The sequence below is a fragment of the Chelonia mydas genome, chromosome 10, assembly GCF_015237465.2.
Source record: "Chelonia mydas isolate rCheMyd1 chromosome 10, rCheMyd1.pri.v2, whole genome shotgun sequence".
NCBI classification, from domain to species: domain Eukaryota; kingdom Metazoa; phylum Chordata; order Testudines; family Cheloniidae; genus Chelonia; species Chelonia mydas.
In genome coordinates, this window is record NC_051250.2 from 63,712,950 (window position 1) to 63,739,178 (window position 26,229).

The 26,229-nt window shown below is 39.7% G+C and overlaps 1 protein-coding gene and 1 long non-coding RNA gene across 9 annotated transcripts in view; one reads left to right on the forward strand and one right to left on the reverse strand.

The window, feature by feature from the left end:
* FBN1 (fibrillin 1) overlaps positions 1-26,229 on the reverse strand; it is a 216,199-nt gene that overhangs the window by 127,485 nt on the left and 62,485 nt on the right. For all 4 annotated transcript variants that reach the window (XM_043524453.1, XM_037910538.2, XM_037910540.2 and 1 more), the window contains exons 7-8: positions 6,134-6,331; positions 3,118-3,243 (exon numbers count right to left, since the gene is read on the reverse strand). In XM_043524453.1, coding sequence (XP_043380388.1) covers positions 3,118-3,243; positions 6,134-6,331 — 324 coding nt within the window. The remainder of the gene's footprint in view (positions 1-3,117; positions 3,244-6,133; positions 6,332-26,229) is intronic.
* LOC119567176 overlaps positions 1-26,229 on the forward strand; it is a 97,269-nt gene that overhangs the window by 22,735 nt on the left and 48,305 nt on the right. For 3 of the 5 annotated variants that reach the window (XR_006284538.1, XR_006284539.1, XR_006284540.1), the window contains exon 2: positions 380-531. This is a non-coding gene — a long non-coding RNA (uncharacterized LOC119567176). Of the gene's footprint in view, positions 1-379; positions 2,933-4,629; positions 17,095-26,229 lie in introns of those variants that run through there. The other 2 variants (XR_005227036.2, XR_005227035.2) reach the window with 2 other exon arrangements.

Below are 26,229 nucleotides of genomic sequence, written 5' to 3' on the forward strand. Positions count from 1 at the left end.
GACTTGGGGAGCCTTCATGCAACGTAGCTGGGCGTGCCTCTGCATGCTGGTGGCTGAGTGATAACAGCACCTGGAGGGGTTCGTTGCTTGTTATTGGCAAAGAATTTTGATAGACAGCGGAGGCTGCAGAGTTAAGGGGGCACAGCGGTCCCACAGTCCCAGGTTGTACCTCAGGGATCCTGTGCCATCTCTTAAAAATAGTGTGTTAGCCCAGAAGTCCTAGCAAAATTTCAACGTGTGTAACTGCATTCATAGAATCACAGAATATCAGGGTTGGAAATCTGGTATCTGCATTCCCCATGTTTCTTCAACGAGGGAAGCCGATACCAACATAAATAACTAAGTAACATTGTGATGTTATGTTCCATTATGTTTTCAGATCTGTACTATGCATGCTGATTGAAGTATGGACTAACATCTAGCTGAGGAAAATATAGCAGACTCTTCACTGCTTACAGAACCTGCACATGTCTCTGCAGCAGTCTTCAAAAGAATTTTCATTCATTGCAATGTAACCACAGGATACACCAGGTATAACACATGGAGGTGGGAGTTTCCTGCACAATTCATCATTGAAGGGCCTGGAAATTGAAGTAGCGGTGTTTGCTGGGATGTCCAGGTCTACAAGTTTCAGTTTTCCCATCATTAATATTTCACAAGACACAAGTTCAGTCTTTATTATTCTCCATCTCCTCAGTGCTCTATCCCCTAGAAGGAAAGCCAAGCCACCAGCAGCCAATGTGAAAAACATACTGTATGTAAATTCTTACAAAATGGTTTTCCATAACCTACAATTAAACTAAAATGTTTGTAAGAAAGATATTTATTACTCAAAATAGGGATTTTTCCTTTTAAATGGCTGTGCTCCAAATTTTCGAAAATGACTAGTGATTCTGGGTCCCTCAATTTTGTGGTGCCCAAACTGAGAGTCTTGAAAGAGGGATACTTCCCCTGCCATATTTTTTAAATATGAATATATAGTACTATAGTAAATGAAACAATGAATTCATACTACTGTGGCTCTTTTGGGTAGTGTTGATCGCTAATTTGGCTCCTCAACCACTGCGGTCTGAGTATCACTGCCCTAAATGAATACTGTCAGGATAAAAAGCTATAGGTAAGGAGGAATAAATTAAAACCATATGCACATTATTGGCCTGTGTAGTCAACCGTCATATTTTAAAGGCTCAGTTCTGGATCCCTTGTGACCCAAAATTCCCAATGAAATAGATGGGAGTTTGTGTAAGCAAGAAATGGAGGATCAGTACTTGCATAGAAACATGCTACTGATTAAATCCTCCTCGGGCCATATTCTGATGCACTCGCTTACACTGAATAGTACCCTAGTGAAGCCAATTGGAATTGAACCACCTGTGGAGTAAGGAGCTACTCACCATGAGTCAGAGTATCAGGCAGGGTCAATTCTAGGGGGACCACGCTGGGTGCCAACTTTCAGGGGCCGCTGACCTACTGTGGCCTCAGCTTTTTTTTTTTTTTTTTTGCGTGCTCTGCTCTGATTGGCCAGGTATTTGTTTATTTGTTTTCTCTGCCACTCAGGGGGTGGTGGTGCCAAAAACATTTTCCACCCTGGCTGACAAAATGACTAGGGCCACTCTGGGTATGAGGATTGGTCCCCAAATTAGTTAACTAACGTACATTGGAAACAAGCATTTTTATAGCTAAACAACGCAAGCAAAGAGGGATGAGAAAGCTTTGGAAATCACCCTCCTGTCATTTAATCAGAAAGAAATCTTTTCTGAGGACTGGAGCCTGCAAGATGCTAAGTGCCTCAATCCTCATGGCCTCACGACTTTGCAGCAGCATGTGACGCCCGGTCCTGCATTATTAAAGACACTGAGACAGTTGTCATTGACTTCAATGTAAAGGATCAAGCTACAGTGTTACTCAATAAGGCTTGGGATGAAAGAGGGAGAAGGGCTTCCATTTTCAAGGTCTGTTTTTTTCCCTGATGGTGAAAGCTCTACGTATCCCATTTTCCGGTTACATTATTTTAAGAAGAAAAAGGAGTTAATATTGTCAAGTCAGGGTTAAGCAGCAGTAAAATCCCCATGACCATGTAACTATATGGATCATCAGGACGTGCAAACAGGCCTCCGGCGTTAGTAGGTGACTGGAATCTCCACGCTGCCACCCAAAGGCAGCTGTAACCAGACTGCTCCCTGTGATCCACAATCCACAGAAGTTGAACACCATCGGAAGTTCCACTTCAAGTGATCTGACTGACAATTGTTTTAGCCATCCCTAATTGGCTCCTTGACCCTATAGAAGCCCATGAGGTGTACCAAGCAGTATCCAGGCAACAATGTGGACCCCTAGCTAGCTGCCATGACTGCCCTGCTTCTCTGCTTCTGAACTCCTGGTGTTGACCTAAGCTTTGATTTGGATTCTGACCCCTGATCAACCTCCAAAACCCCAACACTGACTATGATACTAGGTACTGACCCTCAGATTGATTCCTGACTCTGTCTCCAGCACTGACCCATGGCTTGACTTCCAACTCTGACTCCGGTTTTGAGCCTCTGTTTGACTCTTGAGCCTGACACCGGCTCTGACCCCTGACTCCAAGGTCCTGCCACTAGTCCTGCCTCCTTTGCCCAAGCTCCTGACCATAATGCACATTTCTGCATTGCCATCGGCCACTGATCTACACAAGGAGGACGACAGCATTGATAAAGGAAGAAAAAACACTTCGTCTAATGTAGAAAAGAAAAAGGGGAATTGGATCCTGCATGTCATATAAGCATTCTTGTAAATCAAATTGTGCAAAGACATGTGCCTCAAATATTTCTAAAGCAAAATATTAGTTCATAAATATTTTATGTTTTCATGTTTAATTTGATTCAGATGTACCTTGAGTTTTTAAGTCTGTAAAATGTTACATGAATAAAACTGGAAAAAGCTGCAGGGCCAATATTTAAGATTCTCTGGTTTAGAAGGAGAAAGGCATATTGTTCATATGTGCTGTGTGCAATATCATTTGCATACTCAAGGAAATGAGAGAGACTGGAACATTTGTGACAATCTTCTAAACAAAGCTGGCATCAAACCAAAGATTTCTCCCCCTTACTTTGAGACGAAAGTTCTGAAAGTTCTTACCTTCGCATTTTTGTGTCACTTCATTAAACTTGTGTCCAGCTGGGCATTTGCACTCAAAAGATCCAACAGTATTAATACAATTTCCCCCTTGACAGATCCCAGGGATGGCTTGGCATTCATCCACATCTATCATATAATAAAGGAAAAACACCCACATTTAATTCATTCCTCAGAAAGAGCCATAACAATTTGTCCATGCAGAAACTAAATAAATATGCCTAAATCTGTTGGTCATCCCATCATAATATTATGATTCTTGCCCATGTAGAGACTGATTTTGTAATTACATTATAGAAAGAATGATTAATTACAATTCTCTAAATGTTTTTCTGTAAGAAATTGCTAGCTTATTATTGTTTCACCCTTTCAGCTTATTGCTATAACATTTACTTCTTTTTTTCAAAACATTTGGGACATTTTCAGTACAGGGAACACTGTCCTCTGAAAATCAGTCCCCTTTAAGGCTTCTCAAATTGAGCACCCAAAAATCACTAACCCCTTCTGAAAATCTTGGCAAGCATGTATAATAGGTTATCCCCAAATGAGGCATATGCAGAAATTTTGGATGAGCCAGAGAGCTGCAAGCTACAACCTGTGAGAGAGACCCTTGTTCTTCGTGGTATTCAGTCTACTATTGATGGGGAGTTTTTATTCTTCACTCCCATGGGGCAAGGTGCCAACTTCCCTTAAATAAGCGGTGGTTAGGACCTGGTTTAAGAATTTATGACTGACATTAATGAACAATGTACCTAGACATCAATGATGTAGCTTTTTCCTTCCCCTTTTTTCCCCTCCTCCTTATATTTAATCTTTGTTTTTAAGAAAATGAAACAGCAAAATTGATGGCAGCTTGTGGGTAGGAAATTAAATGTGAACATTTCAAGGGATCCCCATTTTTTGTCCCCACATCAACCTTAACGAAGCAAGGCTGCACATAAATATTAAGGTGCAAAAGTCTGGCTAGACTGTGACTTTCAGCAATGGCTGCACTGGAAAGTGGAAGGGAGGAGGAGCAAAGCAGCAGTACGAGGTCTTGGAGGTCTCAGAGAATTCTTCTGGGAGCTGCATGGTAGCACAAATTGGACCCTGAGCTCCACCATCTGTGGGAGCATTCAGAATGGTCTTCCCACCCTTGCACTTGTACTACCATGCAGCTCCCAGATAAATTCCCTATGAGAATGCCAATGGAATTTGTGCTTGTAAATTACTTGAACACTTGAACATCTCCTCCTCCATCTTTGATTCCCCTGATTTCTAAGTGTTTAAAACCTCAACCATGACACTTTATTAACTTAACTTTCTGCATTTTAAAAATATGCCAGATAGACAGACAAAGAGCAGATTTGAACAGTGGGCAACAATTTTGTATTTTGTATTTATTTATATTTTATATCTTAAATGTGTGTCCATTTGTCTTACTGACTCTCGAACATCATGGGCTTGTTCTTTCTTCAGAGAACCTGTGGCAACAAGGCTGGATTTTATTGAACCTGCTTTCATTTTACTATTTAGATCAAATATAGATGTGAAATAACATCCACTAAGACTGAAGACATTTAAGTTATCTGATTTAAAGAGACTGGATGTCATACAACTGCATGAAGAATAAAGATAACATATAGTTCCATACCTGATCTGTTAAAAGTATGGACACAGGAGAACAGATCAACTGGAAGTACAAGTCAAACCTACAGAGCCAAAACTGGATTGTCATTGCATGTAGCTGCGTGCTAAGAAACATGCAGTGTGAAGAAGCAGCCTTGTTCTGGACCATACAAACCATCAGAGGTTGTTCTGCAGCATTCCCATGACAGGAACAATGGAGAGGTGTAACAAGGCATAGCCTAAGAGCTGAGGGGCATGGGTCAAACATTTAGGTACATACAGTCCCTGACCTGTCAATGACTTCAACACTCAACCCTCTACACAATTTCTCCCTGCTCTTTCACAGGGAGAGAGAACTGTGCCTTAGGATGGCAGAGGTCAGAATATGGGCACATATATCCTACAAAAGCAGCATTAACATGTGTTCATCTAGAGGTATATCAGGCCTGTTTCAGGTACCAGACAGGACTTGACGAGTGGTACAAGATGTCTAAATGTTTTAATGCAATGGAATGCCTTGAAGTTCTTCACAGGAATTTCATGATTAAATAAAATTAGAAATAGATTTATAATCTTTATCTTCTCTATTCTCACAATACAAAATATGTTAGAAAGGTCTAAATGAACAAGTCCCAAAGATACAGTCCTGGGAATTTATAATCCACACCAGTTCAGTACATGGCTGCCCCTGTTAACTTTCTCCTATTTCCTGCCAGACATCCAGACAATAAAAGAATTTGTACAGCTGGAAGTATTAGAATAAAAGCCAAAAAAGCAGTGTAAGGACTTTCTAGGGTGAGGCATGCTCAAAAAGAAGCAAGCAACATCTGGGTGGATTTTACAATTTGAACTAAATGCAAATGTATCTCCAAAATTGTTTAAAATGTACAATAGGGCATTTTAATTTGGGCATTTTAAACGGCACGGGATGCCGTTTTCTCCAGGTTAGATGAATGTAGCTCAAAAGACGAGACATACAAAATGAACCTAATGCCAACAAACTGAAGTAAAAAAAAAAAGAATTAAGATAAGCAGAGAGAACATCATCCTCACAGGTTTGATTTTCTGTTTGTCTATCTCGAGTACAGTTTGAAACAGAACAAACCCCTTCTCAGAGGTGCAGTGTGTGTATAGAGAAACACCACTATCCAGTCAAATGAAGGAGCTGCTGGCGGTGAAAAATTCATTAAGAACCTGGCTGCTCTCTCACATGACCTAAGTTACTAATGCACTTACTTGAACATCATACACTCAGTGAACCATAAAGTAATGTATCTGACATCGTTTTTCCATTCTTCCCACGTACAGCAGAGAATGGCTTAGGACAGGTTATACAAAGCAATGTAACTCAATCAAGATTAAGCCATTAATAATTTTAGCAGCTCTTGGTGAAGCTTTGCATCTAGCTTACCTTGACAGGCTCCTGTGCGAATATTTGGAATGAAACCCCGGCGGCAGGGATGAGGCTGAGCTGGACACATTTCACAGGGGTGGCCCCATGCTCTCCCAACTGTTGCACAGCAAAGGGTTTTTGTACAGACTATTCCAGTGAGCTGTCCCTGGCACATCTGATTGGTTACCAGTGTGAAGCATGGGCCAGTCCTATAATCTGAACCAAAGAAAGGAAAGACATTACATAACTCATAATAAAGCAGAGCTGGGTAAATAATTCAGAACTAATAATTTACCCCATACAAATCCCAAAAAATCCCTCTTTCCAACATAGTGATTATCCATGGGCACATAATTTCTCTCAAGTTTATTTTTAATTGTCAATATATTTGAATACGAAATAAACATCTCTGTGGATTGATCACGATTACTTTACCATGAATATTTGATATTCAAGATGCTCCAAGTCTCCTCATAATTTTCAGGACTAAATGTAAGCCCCGTTTCTTTGGCTTAGCTTTCTTACCATTGCTCTTCATAGAGCCTACATATGTTTGGGTGAGAGGTAGAAGTGAGAAGAAGAAAAATAATTCCACTACTTTTTAAGGTATTCCTGCACATGATGAGGAGTGAGAGTTTTGTTGTTTTCTTTTATTTAACGGGAGATGCTCAGATATTATCATGATGAGGCATACCTCTGTAAAATGGTAGACGCTCAAACTTATTTGTAACTGGTCAGATAAGTCAGATGGTATTGTTTGTTCCTTAAGGGGACGCATCTTTGCATGGGTACGTTTAAAATCAGTCTCCAGAGTTATTCACCAATGCAGCTAAGCAGGTCCCATTCTGTAAATGGCTGTGTCAGTAAAATTCAACCCCACAACTGTACACAGAAAGCCAACACTATAATGCACATGAGCATGGCTGAAGCTAGTTCAGTTACAAATTTGATTGAATATTTGTGTGCCTTTTTTGCTTAATGCATGCCTTTATTTCAGATGGCCCCAGAAGGAAAACCCCTCCTTAAACTGAATGACTCGCACAGTTTGGGGAAGCTAAGCTCTAGATTTGGATCCACTTTGCAGCTTGGGATCATATCTAGTAATAACATCAGTGAGGTCTTTTCATCAAATTGACTGAAGTTTGTTTTAATATTTAGCACAGTACTTAAAATTACACTGATAAAAGAGGTTCTGTTTGTTTCCACAACTGTTGTTTTTAAACGGGTCTCAAGGGTATGTAGTCTACATGAAGTTTATTAAGCATAATTTTCACGGTTACACAGACATGTTCCGTACCAAGCATATGGGTAAACTTTGCCTACAGCTGGACTGAAGGCATGTGGAATATGTCTACTTTGATTTGTTTATGGTAGAACAGGCCATTTATCCAACAGACAGAATTAAACTGGGATGTTAATAAAATATTAGTAGCCTTTATTTTGTTCCATTCTCCCACGGCAACAACAAAATAGCAACACCAATTCCTGCTGTCTCTGGGACATGCCAGACTCCACTCGTCAAATAAAATTTTCATCTTTTTACAGAAGATTCATCACTCCCCGCTTCCCCCCCTCACCTTTGAATGGAAAAATCTAGAGGCCAATAAAAAGGATTAGTAAAAAGATTAATTTGGATGCTCATGTTAACATGTGTTCACAGAGAAACCCATGCGTTTTTCAGCTCCAGTTTCTCATAGAAGGGCCTGATCCAATGCCCTGAGGTCAATAAGACTCTTATCACTAACATCAGTCGGCTTTGGATCAGATCCTAATAATATATGCTGATACAGTACAAGGTGAATGCTTAGGAGAAAAAAAGGTGAAATGAGTTCCATTCAAAATATTAGAAGAAACTGTAATTGTAGAACAGGTAAAGACATTATAAAATCACAGATATGTAGGGCTAGAAGGGACCTCAAAAGGCCATCTAGTCTAGGCCCGTCCCCATGCAGAGGCCGGACAAAGTATACCTAACACATACAAACTTGTGTGTGTGTCCCCCGCTCTCCTGCTGGTAAGAGCTCACCTTACCTGATCACTCTCATTACACTATGTACGGTAACACCCACTGTTTCATATTCTCTGTGTATATAAATCTCCCCACTGTATTTTCCACTGAATGCATCCAATGAAGTGAGCTGTAGCTCATGAAAGCTTATGCTCAAATAAATTTGTTAGTCTCTAAGGTGCCACAAGTACTCCTTTTCTTTTTGTGAATACAGACTAACATGGCTGCTACTCTGAAACCTATACTTATATCACTCACACTATTTACATTCCTTTAAAATAACATGTTTGGCTTTGTAAATCATGCTGATTTCAAGAGGTTATAAATCCTGGGCATTCTTCTACAAGAACTCAGCTCTCACTGACTTGGGTCTTGATCCCGCAAACTCTTCCTCACATTCCATCCGAGCTCAAGTCAAGTCAATGCAGCTACTTCAATGAGCAAAGGGTCTGCATGATCAAGCCCTTAGTTAGGATTTGAGAGTAAAGCTAGTTGAAAAATGCCAGGTAAAAAATAAGAAAAAAATTCAAAAGTTTTCATTGAAAATTTTCACTTAAATTTTTGAAAAATATGACCCTTTTTATAAGCTGCTTGAAAAACAGAAGAAAAAACCACCCTTTTAAAATATATTTTAATTTTGCAAACATTTGCTGTTGAAAACACAAACATTTTCACCTAACTCTAGTTGATGGGACTCAGCACTTCACTACAGATGCTCACCAGATTGTTGGATAGGGCCTTATTCATTTCATGGGCATTCCACAATTGTATACATTCTTTCATGTATCTACTAGTTATTTGCATAAGCCAGTTCCAATGACAGTTTGTCTCAGAACATGCCTGCCCTGTAGCACTCCCTCCTGACCTAGTGTGGTGTCATAGACACTCGTTGCCTTAGTTTCCCTTCTCTCAGGGCCCCTTAAGAATTCCACCCCATCCAAATGGGTATAAGATGTAGAACCCCAGCAGGGGTATTGTTTTATTAAATTCAAATCAACCTGAAAAAAAATCTCTCCCCTTGGGTTCAGGGGGTTATACAGTCCCATTTTTGGGGGGGCTTGAACTTCTCTGGGAGCGACTTTCCCTTAGGAGAGCTTCTCTTTGTGTGAGCACCTACCTGCAACTGAGTCTTGATAGCCTTTTATCAGGCTCCGGTGCTCGTTCTTCCATTAACTGCCTATATAGGCTCAATCTCCTTAAATGAGCTTGTCATAGGTTCAGGCTTGCCTTAAAGGGAGTTCATAAAAGGATGGCAACTGTAACAGCACTTGTGCTCTCAGACATTGTCACAAAAAGAATACTGAAATCAATGGAGTTAGGCCAATTTACATGAGCTGAAGATCTGGCCCATTAAGTCACAGGGAAGGAATGAGGTTGTGTTGCAATGGGTCTCTCCTGCTCTGACTACAGCACCTAGACAATTGTATGTATTTCTTTAAAAGATTCCTTGTGTTCATCAAGCCACCACATTGGCTTCTGAAATACGTACCGTTGACAGACTTGGACCAAAATGCAGCACCGTGATAAATATCGATAATTGGTCCAAGTACAGACTGGATGGCATTGCCCAATGCGACTCAGAGCATTAGGCCATCTGCAACAACTACAACACCTGGATATGCATCACCCTGGGGTCTTTAAGTGCTCAAATAACATTATTCTTGATGTCTGCAAGTACAGTTTGTCTTTCTTAAATGTAAACGTATTGTTTAAAAGTAAATTTTAAATGACTGGAGCATTGATTTTAAAATTCAAATCAGTCTAAGGACCAGAGGTGAAATCCTGCTTGCCTTACTCACAGGAGTTACCATCCTTAAGTTGGCGGGAATTCTCATGCAGAGACTTTGCCCCAGCCTTAGAGGACAATGGTTCAAACTAAGGGCCTCATCCTGCATTATACTTGATGACAGTCCATGTAGATGTGTGGATAGTTTCAGGAATGGCTGATAGCTAAAGCCGCCAGACCCGCCTCCAATTTTATGTTAGGACCACTGATTTAAAAACCATCTGTACAAGTAAAGACCCCTTTTCCACATTGGGGCTCTGATTATAAAGTACTAGAGCCCTTCAAAATCAATATACAATTTCACAAGGAAATACCGCCACTGATGTTCATTGGAGTCACATGTATCTAAATGCACATGAACGGCTTTGAAAATTACCTTTATATTTTAGTTGAAGATGAGACTAAGAAGACTTAAGTCATACTAAAGAAGTAAACTGGGAGAAGGAGTTTGCTTTAGTCCATTGTGAAGCAGGGTGGAGAAAGAAGAGGATTGTACACTTTAGAGCACTAGGTAGAAAAACGAAGTCTACAAAGGTCAGAGTAAATGAAATATTCCATGTACTACTACAGCTAGCCAATGATCAAGAACTGTTAAATCAATCTCACCAAGCATACAAGGAAACATGTCAAAAGAGAAGGAGTTACTTAACACTTGGAATCTGGTCAGTGAATAATTTGTTACAAAAGTATCAGAAGAAGGAAGAAAACACCTACTGATTTCCATGTTACAGTGTCACCAACCCAGGTTTCTGAAACAACGCAAGGAGGATCAAGGAGAAAAACAAAATAATGGAAGAACAATATCAGGAAATATCTTCAATATACTATTACAGCATACAGGGAGAAATTTCTATTTTTGCCTTTCACATCAATGGTATTTGTAGCCTATATTCATCCTGTCCTTTACAGGAACTTAGCGTTTTTCAACTGAATTCACCCTAAAAGGGCCAGGACTTTGATCAGGACTCTAGTTACTAGTAAAAGGATGAGCATTTAATTTACTAGATAATTAAAATGCAGCGAACAGTAATATGATGGTAGGTGCTACATGAGAGATAGTTTCATTTTTTTGTCCCAGTCCCCTTCTCCCTGGAACGGCAGAGGCTGAGTGTGCTATAGCCACACATCCAGTTCTGTGGAAGAGGGAAGTATTTGCATTGCTCAAGAGTATCCCCATCAGTTGAAAAGAAAAGTTGATGGATTCCAAAAGGAATTTCATCCAGTCCTTGTCTAGAAGTATGTGGCAGCATCATTTATTTTGGGGGAGAGAAAGGGAACACAAGCCAAAAGGTTGGATAGGAAAGAAAGGGAACACAAGAGAATCCCTAGAAATCTAGAAGGGATTCCAAACAATGCAGGACAGTTTTGATCTGACTGAGTAAAAAAAAAATTCTATACTGTACCTCAACTGTCCAACACACAAAGTTGGAATTTACTACTTTGGGTCAAATTTTCAAGAGGCCTCAACCCAGTTTCATATCTTGGGCCTGCAATTTTGTAAGCACAAATTCAGAGCATGCAAATTCAGGGCATGCAAATTAGCTGTGTCTCTAAAATCACAGCAACAAATTTAGAGACTACTTTTGAAAACTGAATCTTTATTGGGAGGTGGGAGTACACCGAGTATTTTATTTTTCAAAGAATTAATACTAAAAATATCCTTATGTCTATTATCTAACTATCATGGTAAATACTACATTTACCTAGACTGGTACAAAGAAGATTCATGACATGATAGAATTCCCAAAGTTGCGACCTGATCCTGCAGTGCTTACCCAGGCTAAAAAACTCCCATTAACTTAGCTGATGTTACAAAGCTGTAACTACATAATTATGCTATCACGTACTGTTAAAGAGCTTGAAACCAATGACCACATAGTATTTACTACAGCATTCACACTGCTGCTATCTGTTACAGTTGTGACTCTTTGGCAAAACATTCTTTCTTGATAGGGTTGGAAAGTTTAGATTCTAAAGCAAAAAGTATTACCTTGGATTATTTAGAGTCTCTTCCCTCAATTTTAAGCCACAAAAGACTTCCAGGTCCATGATTACTTCTGAGACAAGTACAGATGCTTTAACAAACATCTTATGTTTATATGTTACTTTTAAATTGTTTTGAACACCTGTAACAATATAACACGAGTCCTCTTTTAATCTTCTATTTGTGTATATCTGTGATGATTTGAAGATGGGATCATGATGGTCTTGATTGTAGCAAAGATTCCAGATCAGATGCAAACTTTAAATAAGATCAGCATCAAATACATCAGTGCTGCAATCTAGAAATGGGATGGAATCAAAACTTTGAATCCATATGTTGAGGGTCTTCAAAATCCAACCACAGATACAGATCTTGATTTTGCAAATGAATCCTGGTCTTTTTAGTGGATCAAAGCAAAACTTCGCATCTGTAAACCTCTGAGCTTTGGGACATTCAAAATGTGCCCATGGAACATTCAAAATTTGTGGCTTGAGCCCATCTCTATTGTAAACACTAGTGAGAATCACTAGCACAAAAAGTGGGAATGTGCTAATAAAGTTTCGGATGACACAAAGCTGGGAGGTATTGCCAATACAGAGAAAGACCAGGATATCATACAGGAAGATCTGGATGACCTTGTAAACTGGAGTAATAGTAATAGGACGAAATTTAATAGTGAAAAGTGCAAGGTCATGCATTTAGCGATTAATAACAGAAAATTTTGTTATAAGCTGGGTACGCATCACTTGGAAGTAACAGAGGAGGAGAAGGACCTCGGAGTATTGGTTGATCACAGGATGACTATGAGCCGCCAATGTGATATGGCCATGAAAAAAGCTAATGCGGCCTTGGGATGCATCAGGCGAGGTATTTCCAGTAGAGATAAGGAGATGTTAGTACCGTTATACAAGGCACTGGTGAGATCTCATCTGGAATATTGTGTGCAGTTCTGGCCTCCCATGTTTACGAAGGATGAATTCAAACTAGAACAGGTACAGAGAAGGGCTACTAGGATTATCCAAGGAATGGAAAACCTGTCTTATGAAAGGAGACTCAAAGAGCTTGGCTTGTTTAGCCAAACCAAAAGAGGGCTGAGGGGATATATGATTTCTCTCCATAAATATATCAGAGGGATAAATACCAGGGAGGGAGAGGAATTATTTAAGCTCAGTACCAATGTGGACACAAGAACAAATGGATATAAACTGGCCACAAGGAAGTTTAGACTTGAAATTAGATGAAGGTTTCTAACCATCAGAGGAGTGAAGTTCTGGAACAGCCTTCCAAGGGGAGCAGTGGGGGCGAAAAACATATCTGGCTTCAAGACTAAGCTTGATAAGTTTATGGAAGAGATGGTATGATGGGATAGCCTAATTTTGGCAATTAATTGATCTTTGACTATTAGCAGTAAATATGCCCAATGGCCTGTGATGGGATGTTAGATAGGGTGAGATCTGAGTTACTACAGAGAATTCTTTCCTGGCTGCCTGGCTGGTGAATCTTGCCCACATGCTCAGGGTTTAGCTGATCGCCATATTTGGGGTCGAGAAGGAATTTTCCTCCAGGGCAGATTGGCAGAGGCCCTGGGGGTTTTTTTGCCTGCCTCTGCAGCGTGGGGCACGGGTCACTTGCTGGAGAATTCTCTGCACCTTGAAGTCTTTAAACCATGATTTGAGGACTTCAATAGCTCAGACATAGGCTAGGGGTTTCTTACAGGAGTGGGTGGCTGAGATTCTGTGGCCTGCATTGTGCAGGAGGTCAGACTAGACAATCATAATGGTCCCTTCTCACCTTAAAGTCTCTGAAAATCTATCAATCACTGGATATCTCAGTAAGAACCCTGCTTTATGACAGCAAGAGGAAAGATCACTGAAAAAAGTACTTAACTTGACTCTTCCTACTGAAAGATCTCAGCTAAATGCTCATGCCAAGATAAATCTAACCCTGGTGACCTTGCAAGCACACAATGCTTCCTGTAATGAATTAATTAGCATCAGAAATGCAGCAGCACAGAAGTAGCATTTCTGGCAAATTAATTTTAGAGAACTACATGTATTCTGTAAGAACGAACACCAGTCTGTAAACAATCTCGTGTGGCAAGGCCTATGATGCGGGGCAATATATTTACTCTAATTAAAACAGATGCTACTGACACCCCACAAAGAATGGAACCTACAAGAAGGTTTCTCTGGGTGGTTGTAATTGCCTCTACCAGTAAAAACATGGGGCCAAATTCTTCTACTCTTGTTCAGACAAAGCTCCCAAAGAACTCAACGGGAATTTTGCTTGAGTAAAGATTGTAGGATTTGGCCCAAAGATTGTAGGAATGGGCAATATATGCATTCCACAAGCAATAATATTGTTCTGAAGAATCCGTATTTTATCTATTTTGTTGTTTGTGACTCTGCTGTCAAGAAGATGCAGATATTTAATCCATTGGTTTATTGTACTGTTCACTCTAATAGATGATGTTAAGGTTACATACAGAGTAGAGACCCACTCTATTTCCACTTGCTCTTAACTTAGAGGGAAATTACTCTGTGGGGGTGAAACCTTACAAATAAAATATAGGTGGTTTCTTATTTTCTCTTTTCTTTTTCTTGAAAAAAACCAAGAAAATTAAATGCAAATAACTATATGGATGTGATTTTTCTCTCAAAACCAGTATAAAGCATTAATAACTCCACCTAACCATAGAAGCTTACTTGGAAAAAATATTGAGTTTGCCCCATAAACTGCAGTATTCATGTTCCAAACTGTTGTTTTGTGTATTAATATTGTAGTTTATATAGAGCACGGGGCATGTGTTATACAGAAGCATAACCATTTGCCACAGCAGAGTGTGTGTCAATAGTCTATCGATACACAGCTCCCTTATGCATACACCAATACTTTACTATTACACATCTGTGGGGCTAATTTCTTAACTGACTTACTTTTCTAGAAGTCTTGAACTGAGCAGCCACCTGTTATGAGTATATATTTGTGCTGAGCAGGCCTTCAAGACCAATACAACTTAAAATACTAGTTGCCTCACTTTCACTTTTAATATACACTTACCTCCCACCAACTACAATATTAACAGAGAAACACTGTTTCAGTTACCCCATGTTCCACAGTATTTCAGTCACTACTGTCTCCTTCCTGAACTCAAAGAGTAACAGAACTGCATGTAAGGAACAAAATGACATAAATTCATCCATCAGTCTCCAATTATTTCGAATCCAAACCGTTATAAAAATTATAAACAAAAGGAGGAGCTATAAATTTATACATGACAGAGAAGGTCACAACGTGCCTCTTTCCAGAAGGCAATGTGTGTGCTATGACTAAAACAAGATTAGACTTCATTCTACAAATTACTATGGGTACAAGAACTGATGGGAAAGTGACAGAAGACTGAGCATAGTAGTAAACTGGAACATAGCTGTGGACAGTTAAAGAAAACAAAAGTTAGGAGTTGGGCCTCAAATTTGCAGTGCTCTTGAGTCTCTCAGAGTGCTCCTAAATATCTCAGAAATGCTCAAGGTCCTATGATAGAGGAGGGAGAGCTTGTATTTTTTTTAAATGAATATTATATACACACACACACCCCTCGCAAAAAAACCCAAATAATGCATTCTAATATATTTCACTGCAGTAGAGAGGTGGGGAAGGCAACTACACTGTGTTCCTGCTTCCCTTACACAATGTCCCTGTCAGTTGCTTGTATGCTACCACTGTATATAGCACTTTTAACTTGGTTATGTGACTCACCTAACTTCACAGACTGAGTCAGCAAGCAGACCTAAGACTCAAGAGTTCCTGCCTTTCATCATCTAGCTTGCTATTTTGTATAAAGTTGTCCCTTTAATAGTGTATCAAACTATGTGACAAGAAGAATTTCAACCAATCAGCCCCAGAGCACCCAATTACAAGGGTTCTCCCTTCACAGGTGACACTGAAATTCTGCTACATGATAACTGCATCCAACCACAACACTCCTTTTTCAAAATGGGCCATTTCCTCAAAAAAATATTCACTGTTTAACACTCACACTCTCTGGCATACACTCATCCTAGCCAAACCCTAAAATGTATCATTACTGGAAAATCCATGGTAGAAGCAGCAGGGGGCTTTCATGAGAACAGAAAACAACAACATTTTGTAAATATTTTTAACACTATTTCTTAGTATGCTTAGCTGCCTCTCATTATTTTCCTTAGTCATGTAATAGGAATAATGATCATGATGTTGGCACTCACAGTACTTGCAATAAGCTGCTTTTGCTGTTATTATATTGCTCTGTTTAACTTCAGCATTTAATCAGCCACAAAAGTTGTTTACTGCTTCATATACTGCAGCACCACAAATGTCATCCCATAATTTATAACTTCAGTGACCCCATTTCCCCATGTCTCCCCCACCTTTGCTTGTTGCTCGTACTGTAGTCATATATTGCCTTGCTGGCACAGTTTAACCTAAATTTATTTTCCATTCTGTAAGCTTCTTCAAAAATCCATCTTTGCAAGATGATCTTTTTAACATGTCTATCTAGCAAATGCTATCTAGTACTCCTGGGTACTGGTTAAAGAACAGGACTTTTAAATAATAGTTTATTATCCACATAAGCCTAACTCTATCTTTTATCAGCTGCATTTGATGTACAGAACAAATCAGGCTGACCATTTAAAAAAGTATTTTGGCAATCCATGTTCAAGAGCAAATACACAACTCTTTTCATGCCAGTTTTGTTCTTGCAACTGACCCACTTCTCAAAGTCTTTCACTGAAAAGTAAAGTAATAAAATAAAAAATAATATTCAACAATTATTATAGAATTTGAGTGATTTGTTGCACACATTTTAATCCAACATGCAGACTAAGCATTTCACCAAAATCAAGGCTTTAGCTCTGTTGGTCCCAATTATGTGCAGCAGTAGTCCAAAATACAGAAAATTGTTACCACATTTTATTCTTTTTCATGATGAAGAAAACAGTAAGCAATGCAACTAAACGGAGAACTTCGCATTTCTGAATAATCAGTTACCTGACACATTCTTCCCCTCACCCCCATTTCCTGTAAATCCTGAAAAGGAATGCTCTGTTGTAGCTTTTCATTTTTTCAGTTCTTCTCAAAAGATTATAACAATAATGAAATAAAATTCAAACTGATTTTTTTCTCTCCTCCCTTTTGCAAAGAATAAAAATTTTGGTGACATATTTACTGTCGAGCCCGGATGATTATTAAGGAGAATGGGTTCAATTTAAATAGTCTGGAAGTTCCACTTAAAAAGAACAAGTTGGCTGCAGTTATTACTTCTTTTTAAAAAGAGTTCTTAAGAAGTGCCACGTTATAGAAACTCTCCTAACTCACCACAGATATTAACTATTAAACAGCAAGGTAAAGACAACACTAGTAGACTAACTTTTTGGGTCTGTTTTTCTATTTGGCTCCAAAGGATACTGACTAGAAAATAGTTTTGACTATCCAAAAGCAGTGCAACCTGTGTAAGAAAAATAGATCCTAATGAGCTACAGTAGATTAAATAGAGCAATCTCTGGGTGCAGGGAGAGAGGGAAAGAGGAGAGGAAATGCTCTTACAAAGACAGTATAACACCCAGAACTAAAAGGAATACGTCTGCGATTTCTTTAAAAAAGGTGTGGGCTAATTTTTGTAAAAAAAACCCGAGAATGTTCTCTTCGTTTCTTTTTTTAAATATACATATTCCTCAGCAGTGTGGTGAAGCCAAATGCGACTGTAGTGTGCTGGGATGAGACCCAGTCCAGAAATAAAATGGATTACAAAGAAAAGGGGGAGGTGAGACAAAGGGAACTGGCCAGTTTCAACATCCAAGCTAAGTGAAATGCAAAGAGTGAACGCACAATGGAAATGGTGGGAAAGAAATTAGAATATGTATTTCAGATTGGATAATTTAAAGTGATAGCAATAAATGTGGTAAGGAAATTTTTTGATAGGTGTATGCTTGCATTTGCCATAAATATAAAGGGAACGGTAAAGCCCTTTAAAATCCCTCCTGGCCAGAGGAAAAAGCCTCTCACCTGTAAAGGGTTAAGAAGCTAAAGGTAACCTCGCTGGCACCTGACCAAAATGACCAATGAGGAGACAAGATACTTTCAAAAGCTGTGAGAAGGGAGAGAAACAAAGGGTCTGTGTCTGTCTGTATGCTGCTTTTGCCGGGGATAGAACAGGAATGGAGTCTTAGAACTTTTAGTAAGTAATCTAGCTAGGTACGTGTTAGATTATGATTTCTTTAAATGGCTGAGAAAAGAACTGTGCTGAATAGAATGACTATTCCTGTCCTGTACCTTTTTTGTAACTTAAGGTTTTGTCTAGAGAGATTCTCTATGTTTTGAATCTAATTACCCTGTAAGGTATCTACCATCCTGATTTTACAGAGGTGATTCCTTTACTTCTATTAAAAGTCTTCTTGTAAGAAAACTGAATGCTTTTTCATTGTTCTCAGATCCAAAGGTTTGGGTCTGTGGTCACCTATGCAAATTGGTGAGGATTTTTACCAAACCTTCCCCAGGGAGTGGGGTGCAAGGGTTGGGAGGATTTTGGAGGGAAAGACATGTCCAAACTACGTTTCCCAGTAAACCCAGTTAAAGTCTGGTGGTGGCAGTGGAAATCCAGGGTCAAAGGATAAAATTAATTTGTACCTTGGGGAAGTTTTAACCTAAGCTGGTGAAAGTAAGCTTAGGAGGTTTTCATGCAGGTCCCCACATCTGTACCCTAGAGTTCAGAGTGGGGAAGGAACCTTGACAGCTTTATATATATATATATATATAATCGCTTTTGTGATCCTCTCTCATAGTGCAGGATTTCTAGACTTCTGGCAGTTCCTTAGTGACATCAGAGCAATCGCCAATCTCTTCCTACCCCATTCTAATGGCTGCCAAAAAAGCAGTTGGCTTGGGAGGAGAAAGTCTCTCCCTCTTTACCATAACAAAATGGAATCAGCACTCAAGGGAAATCATGGCTATGGAAAAGTTTCCCCTATGCAGAAATAATAAGCATGCAGAGTGTACTGGAATGTGGACTCTCTCTGACACACAGCACACACTCACCCATCCAACTCTGTTCTGCCAGGCACTTGTACAGATTTTCACGTTAAAAATCTAAGCATTTCAGAAAAGTTTGATTAGTCACAGATCTGATCTGCTGTAAAATTGAAGTCCTTCATTACTCAATTTATTCAATTATCAGTGCCAATAAGCAATAAACTATCACTATTTTTTGCATAAGGTAGTGGAAACTTATATAATTCCATGCAGTAACTGGTTGGCTAAATGCACCAAAAACACTATTTGGAGACAATAATAAATAATATACAAATATTCTATTTCATCTTCACAGTGTGACCTTGATCATGGTTTTATATCCACATTGCACTTTGCATACCAAAAGGTCTCAGAGCGTCTTATAAACTTAAACTGATATATAAACAAATCACATCAGACACCAATATGGTGCATTCAACTCAGCAGCTAACAGCACTCAGCAGCACTGCACGACCCTTTGTGTCATGGGACCAGATTCTGACCTCATTTACAGTGCTGCAAATATGGAGTAACTCTGACATCAATGAAGTTATTCTGTATTTACATTGGTATAACTGAGATCAATCTGGTTCATGTTTAGCCATCAAGGTGGCGTTCATTTTAGCATGTATTTTAACAACGAATGCCTGTAGTAATGATACTCTAATTAGACTGAATAACTCTGATTACACCATCACTGAGATTTGATGGGAAAAGTGTACAACAGGCATGAGAATAAATCAGGTCTCCATTACATATGGTAATTAGGAAACACCTACTTTTCTCTTTGTAGGCATAGGAGCTGATCCACCTGCATAACATTGTAACCTATAACCATTTGGGGTTTAATTCAGGCTCAGTCATAGTTGCTGAGATTCCACTAAAAACTGGAAGCTGCCTATGAAACACCGCCAATTCCAACTTACTAATATTTGGTTAGAAAAAACTAACCTCTGATACAAATGGAAAGTGGTAATGTTCTTTGGAAGGATCCTAACAGCCATTCATTTCTTGGTCATGCATAGCAGCCATAGTGGATGCAGTTCAGGGAGCATTCTGCTCGTGAAGTTCTGTTGTGTGTGCAGGTGTTCCAAATACAGCAAACAGCTCAAGTCTGTGTGACTGATGCCTGCAGCATTGCTCTGTGGGATGTTCATCACCCCAGGGACAATGAAACTAACTGATTTCAACTCACAACGTCATCACCTTTATATTAAAGCTACAAAATCCAATTTTTCTAAGGAATAAGAGAGGCATCAAGTTAGCCAAAAATAAACATCAGTCAAAATAGAAACCAAAACCTGGAATCCTTAGCCATAGGCCGTTACCAAGTTTAAGGTCAAATTCTGCCTTTATATGCATGCTGGGCGGGAGATCGTACTGAACTTCCCAGTAGGCAACTTAACGAAGATCACCGTTATTTAATATTTGTTAAACTTGACATATTGGTTAAAGTAGAATCGTAAGTCTTCCTAAAAGGCTTTGGGCTTTTTCATGCATACCGACTATGGCAGACCTATTGTTGCTATTCAGTATATAAAAATAATTCCACATTCTCAGCATATTGTTTAACATTTCCTGAATGCTGTACAACATCTGTGATGATGTAATTTGCTTTTCCTTAGTCTTCCTGCTAGCTATGTGTACCTTACTCTAATGTAACAGGTACTGCAAAACTATTATTTATCTAAGCATTCAAAAAAAAAAAAAAAACACACACACACACACACACCCAAAAAACCCAACCCCAATTCTTCTACCACTTGGTGGAGTTTCTAAGATTCCATTTGTCCCGTGCTTGGTGCCAGTACAAGCCACTAAGTCTTGGAAGGGGGTCGTTCCCATGGGAAGCCTACAACATACATTGTTACCTGCCAAAATTTAATTTCCTCACTAAAATTAATTGCTGTAAACAAATGACTGATATAGACACAAATTTTCAAACATCTCTACTAATTTGGGGCATGTCAGTTTCTAAAGTGCTCAGCTTTAGAAGTCTATGGTGAAATTCTGGCCTCAATGAAGTCAATGAGAGTTTGTTGCCAAGACAATCATTTACATAACACCGCTACATCCTCATTTTCAGAGATGCTTAGCACCATCCACCCCATTTGAAGTCAATGGGAGCTGCCGCTGCTCAACACTTATGACAACCCATCCCTATGGGTGAAACCCTGGCTCCACTGAAGTCAAAGGCAGAACTCTGAGTGATTTTAATGGGACAGAATTTCATGCTCAGTGACTACAGTTCTGCATCCAGAAACAGAACCCCTGCAAAGTTAGGAGCCTCTTTTGAAAATCAGGCCCATATTGGCTCAATCATAAATGACATGGTCCAATTGTATTTTACTAATGATCTGCTCCTGGGGAAGTGTCAAAAGCTTGGAAATCTTAATTTATACCAAGTAGTCCACTGCATGATTTGCTGTTTAGTTCTGGAAGCTTCCTAGCTAGTTATTTTGAAGATCTCCTTGCAAAAAAATACAGGCTTCTCTCACCTCCACACTGTGTAAATCCCAAAGCTCCTTCAAAGTGGAACTTTTTATTTGTTGCCAGGACAATCATTTAAATATGTCAATGTAAATATGTAAAACATCTGGATCTAATGGAGTCAAGCAGTTGATCCAGAACAGTGGTGCTCCCAGAATCCATGTCAATGGGAACTAATAAATAGGAACATTTTCTCAGAGGGGAGTGGAGAGAAGGGGAGGGGAACAGAGGGCTCAAGCAGGCTGTCAGCAGAAATTCAATTACTACACTGACATGAACATGTAGTTCTGTTCATTCCTTGCGTGCTTACACAGAATACTGTTGCTGCCACACAAAACAGCATGAGATCCCTCTTGATTGGGAATGGAGAGCATATATGAAAGGGAGACTGTGCTGTGTTTCCTTCCCCCTTTACTAGTTGGGGGGGGCCAAGTGACTAAAGCAAAAGCTTTGATTTTATTGTATACTTTGCTATATACTATATATTTTATGCTATAGTATATAGTACTGTTTATTTTATAGTACAGTATATACTATACTATATATTTTACTATGATACTGTGGGTATAAATAGAATTCAATCTCACTTTAGTGTTCATACCTGGCATTGGAGAGAATATCTCAAATGTAGGCCTACGTGTTGGAAACCTCGCTAAATCCCAACGTGGGAGTTCCTAACACTCAAGTAGAGTCGGGTTAACCTGCCTCCCCTTTCTCTCTCTCTCTCTCTCTCTCTCTCCAGGGTAACATAACTGAGCGTAATGTACTACTTAACCAGGCATGATGCATCATGGTTAATTCATCATGAGAAATGAGCCATGGCTGGAATTTATAATATGAACATTACTGAAAGCCATGGAGTGTGTGGGGGGTGATGGTGGTGGTCATGAGAGTGTATTTAAAATACATAATACTTAATATCTTTTCAAATTTGTCATAGTTAAATGTATTATTTATGGCCTACTGCTAAACTTTTTATAGATAAAAGAAGTTTGGGAAATTTTATGAACTGCATAGCGTACTCCTGCTAACAGGTAAAAACAGATGCAGGAACTGAGGTCCAGATGCCTGTCGAATGTACATGTATCATGTGATAGTTTTACCAAGCACTGTACATAATAGGCTGGAAATTGCTTACTGACTGAATCATTAGAGAGGAAGGATGCTCCTCAGTTTAAGACAGATGGCTGGGACTCAGGAGACCTGAATTCAGTTCCTAGCTCTGCTACAGATTTCTTGTGTGTCACTGGACAAGTGACAATTTTCTGTGCTTCAGTCTCCCACCTGTAAAGTGGAGTTAACAGTACTTCCTTCACAGACACACAATCCGTGAGTTCTGCCTAATGAGACTGTAATCGCTTCGGGGCAAAGATCTAGTATATGTTTGTACAGCCCTTGGCACAATAGGGCTCAGAGCTCATTTGAGACCTCGTGGCACAACTGTAATACAAATAATAAATAAGAACTTTCATGTAACATTTTTTCATGCTAACATCCTCTAACTTTCTATGCACAGTTGGTCATCAGCTTCTAGTCAAAATCCATAGGAATTATTTCTTGAGATTTTCTGTGTTGTACAAGCGTACCGGCAATAGAACACATTCCTCAGAGGAATTCATGTGCAATCAATTAGATAGTCTAATTAATTTTCCAACTCAATAAGTTGCATGAACAATTTTTACACAAAAATGTACCTCATCTGGGCATTTGCGAAAAGGCAATCCACAAGCCTCAGAATCTGTCTTTTGGCAGCTGGACAAGGGGTGTTCACTCACAGTAACACACTGCCATGTGGCAGCAATGCCCTCTCAGGTGGGATTCATATTTCTGACATGAGAGGTGGCTTAACACATCAGGGAGAAAGAAGAGGGGTTTTTTTCCAATACAGACAATGTTTGAGAGAGTTGCCCTAAAAGGACCCCATGGGGCTGATCTATCAATCAGTACTGATAATACTTACGTAGCTTTCAGCCGGACGGAAAGTGACATGCTACACAGCAGCTAATAAGGGGCTCAATCATGCAGTTCTTAGTTAGGCAACATTTCCACTGAAGTCAGTGGGAGCTTTTGGCTGAGTACGGAGTGCAAGATTGAGCTTGAAATACATGAGAAAGGAATACTCTATGAAATGCAGCACCTCATCTTACTTGGGAACTTCTTTTTTAAATACCAGGTTCTTCAGCAAACTTCTATTTAGCTGCCACGATATTTGCCTATACTTCCTTTCCCATCATTGTGATCACTAAAAAAAATTCTTATTCCACACTGACATAATGAAGTGTTTGTGAGACCACAATTGCAATTGTAATGTCTGAAACAGTGGGCTGAAGCATTTCTAAAGGAATCCTGCAGGAGACAATTGCCAATTATAGAAGAGAAAAGCTGTTATTTGATACACAGATTTCTTGGTAGACAACAATGATGGGTATGAAGATACAGAAGAATTATGTGACACTTTAATAGGGTTTCTATCAGATGTATTACTGTAAGATTTGCTTGAGTGTAGACTGGGCTCATAAATCCGTGAAGTTCAGGAAAGAGAGGCATATACTAAGGGGGAATCTTCACAAGCCACCAAAATAAAACCCTCAAAAACATTCTTAGATGGTGTTTTAGTAACAATATCATTTCCTCTGTTTTAATGAAAGTGGTTGCTAGGTTAGGCTCCCTAGGCAGTGCCCCCAATGCACTGGGAGGAATGGAACAAATTTGAGGAAAAGGGGGAAAACAGGAGAGAAAAGGGGTTAGAGAACAGGTGTGAGGGAAACAGGGACAAACAGCCAACAAAGAAAGAGAGCGCACAGGAAAGAGGGATGTAGCAAGGGAGAAAAGATCAAAGTGAATAAAACAGGTGGGGAGGCAAACAAGAAGGTGGTGAGGGGAGCAAGAGGAGAGACAAACTATGGGAGTGAGGAGACCCATGGGGAGGAAGAGAGGGGGAAAGAAGAAAAGGAAGAGATGGGTCAGCCAGCCATGAGGGGCCAGCCAACCAGGAGAGGGAAGCTTGCCAGCAAAGGCCAGCCAACCAACTAGTTAAAAGGGAGGCATAGCCAGGAGCAGCCAGCCAAACAAAGCCAGCTAGGAAGAGAACCTGAATACCAAGCTGACCCCAACAAATCTTGGTTCCACCCTGGGAGTGGGGTGCCTTGCCTTAATGGATGTGATTTTTAAGGAAAGGAAGGGACAAAAGCAAGGTTCTGTTCATATTCTGTCCAGCAGAAAGGTATCGGCTTGAGAAATGCATGAGAATATAAAAGCACTGTGATGAGTAGATCATTAACATAATACACTAGACTGTCTCATCTGGCTATTTTCTCTGACATATTATGTACTAGCTAGCACTAGGCGACCACATATGAATAAACAAAAGTTACATAAATTGCAGCTATTAACCTCATATTTTCCAAAAGGACCATTTCCCATCTGTAGACAGTTGATTTCCACATTCTTTTTGGCCTGTTCTCCTCAAACTGATGTGGTCCAAATGTTTTGCCCTGATATTATTCTCATACTTGATTGTCAGACAACAGGGAAAACAAATGCTTCACCAGATGAAATAAGAGTTAAAGGGTTGCAAACTACATCAGGAATGGCTTAATCCAGCTGCAGAGATGACATATGCCATACGTGACATAACCCCCACCCACCCACCTCACACACACAAAATGCAGTAAATTGGCAAATGAAAATAAACCTGAAGTCAGTGAGAATCTATTACTTCAACAGGCTTTGAATCAAGCCCATGGTGTTTAATAGTTGGGAACCTGTTCCAGCCAAATCCAACTCTCCCAACCTCTCAGCCAATACAGATTCACACTCCAAAGCAGTGGACATTATGCCTATTGGGGCCAATTTCTGTCTGGGATTTAAGGCAAGAGAACCATTAAGCTACATGAGAGTATGGGGCTTCCCATAATTGTTGGGAGGAGAGTGGAGAAAATGGAAAATAGGATGGGGTTAACCAGTGATAAACCAGACCTCTTCAAATTGAAGTGTTAAGGAGAGTAAGCTTATAGAGTGCAGTACAGTGTATACAGTTCCTCTGCGGGAGCTCTGGCATCAGCCTGAAATGCAAGGTTTAGTAGTTATGGTGCCAATTCAAACTTGTACTTAAAAAAAAAAATTCACTATAAGTTTGAAAGGAAGTTTTTGGTTTTAATTTGTAACTGAATGGGAACACTTAGGGATCTAGATGGCTACTGATATACACACATCAGCCCCAGAAATGTGAATGGCAGAACAGACTATTTTCATAGAATCATAGAATATCAGGGTTGGAAGGGAGCTCAGGAGGTCATCTAGTCCAACCCGCTGCTCAAAGCAGGACCGATCCCCAATTAAATCATCCCAGCCAGGGCTTTGTCAAGCCTGACCTTAAAAACTTCTAAGGAAGGAGATTCTACCACCTCCCTAGGTAACCCATTCCAGTGTTTCACCACCCTCCTAGTGAAAAAGTTTTTCGTAATATCCAACCTAAATCTCTCCCACTGCAACTTGAGACCATTACTCCTTGTTCTGTCATCTGCTACCACTGAGAACAGTCTAGAGCCATCCTCTTTGGAACCCCCTTTCAGGTAGTTGAAAGCAGCTATCAAATCCCTCCTCATTCTTCTCTTCTGCAGACTAAATAATCCCAGTTCCCTCAGCCTCTCCTCATAAATCATGTGCTCCAGCTCCCTAATCATTTTTGTTGTCCTCCACTGGACTCTTTCCAATTTTTCCACATCCTTCTTGTAGTGTGGGGCCCAAAACTGGACACAGTACTCCAGATGAGGCCTCACCAGTGTCGAATAGAGGGGAAC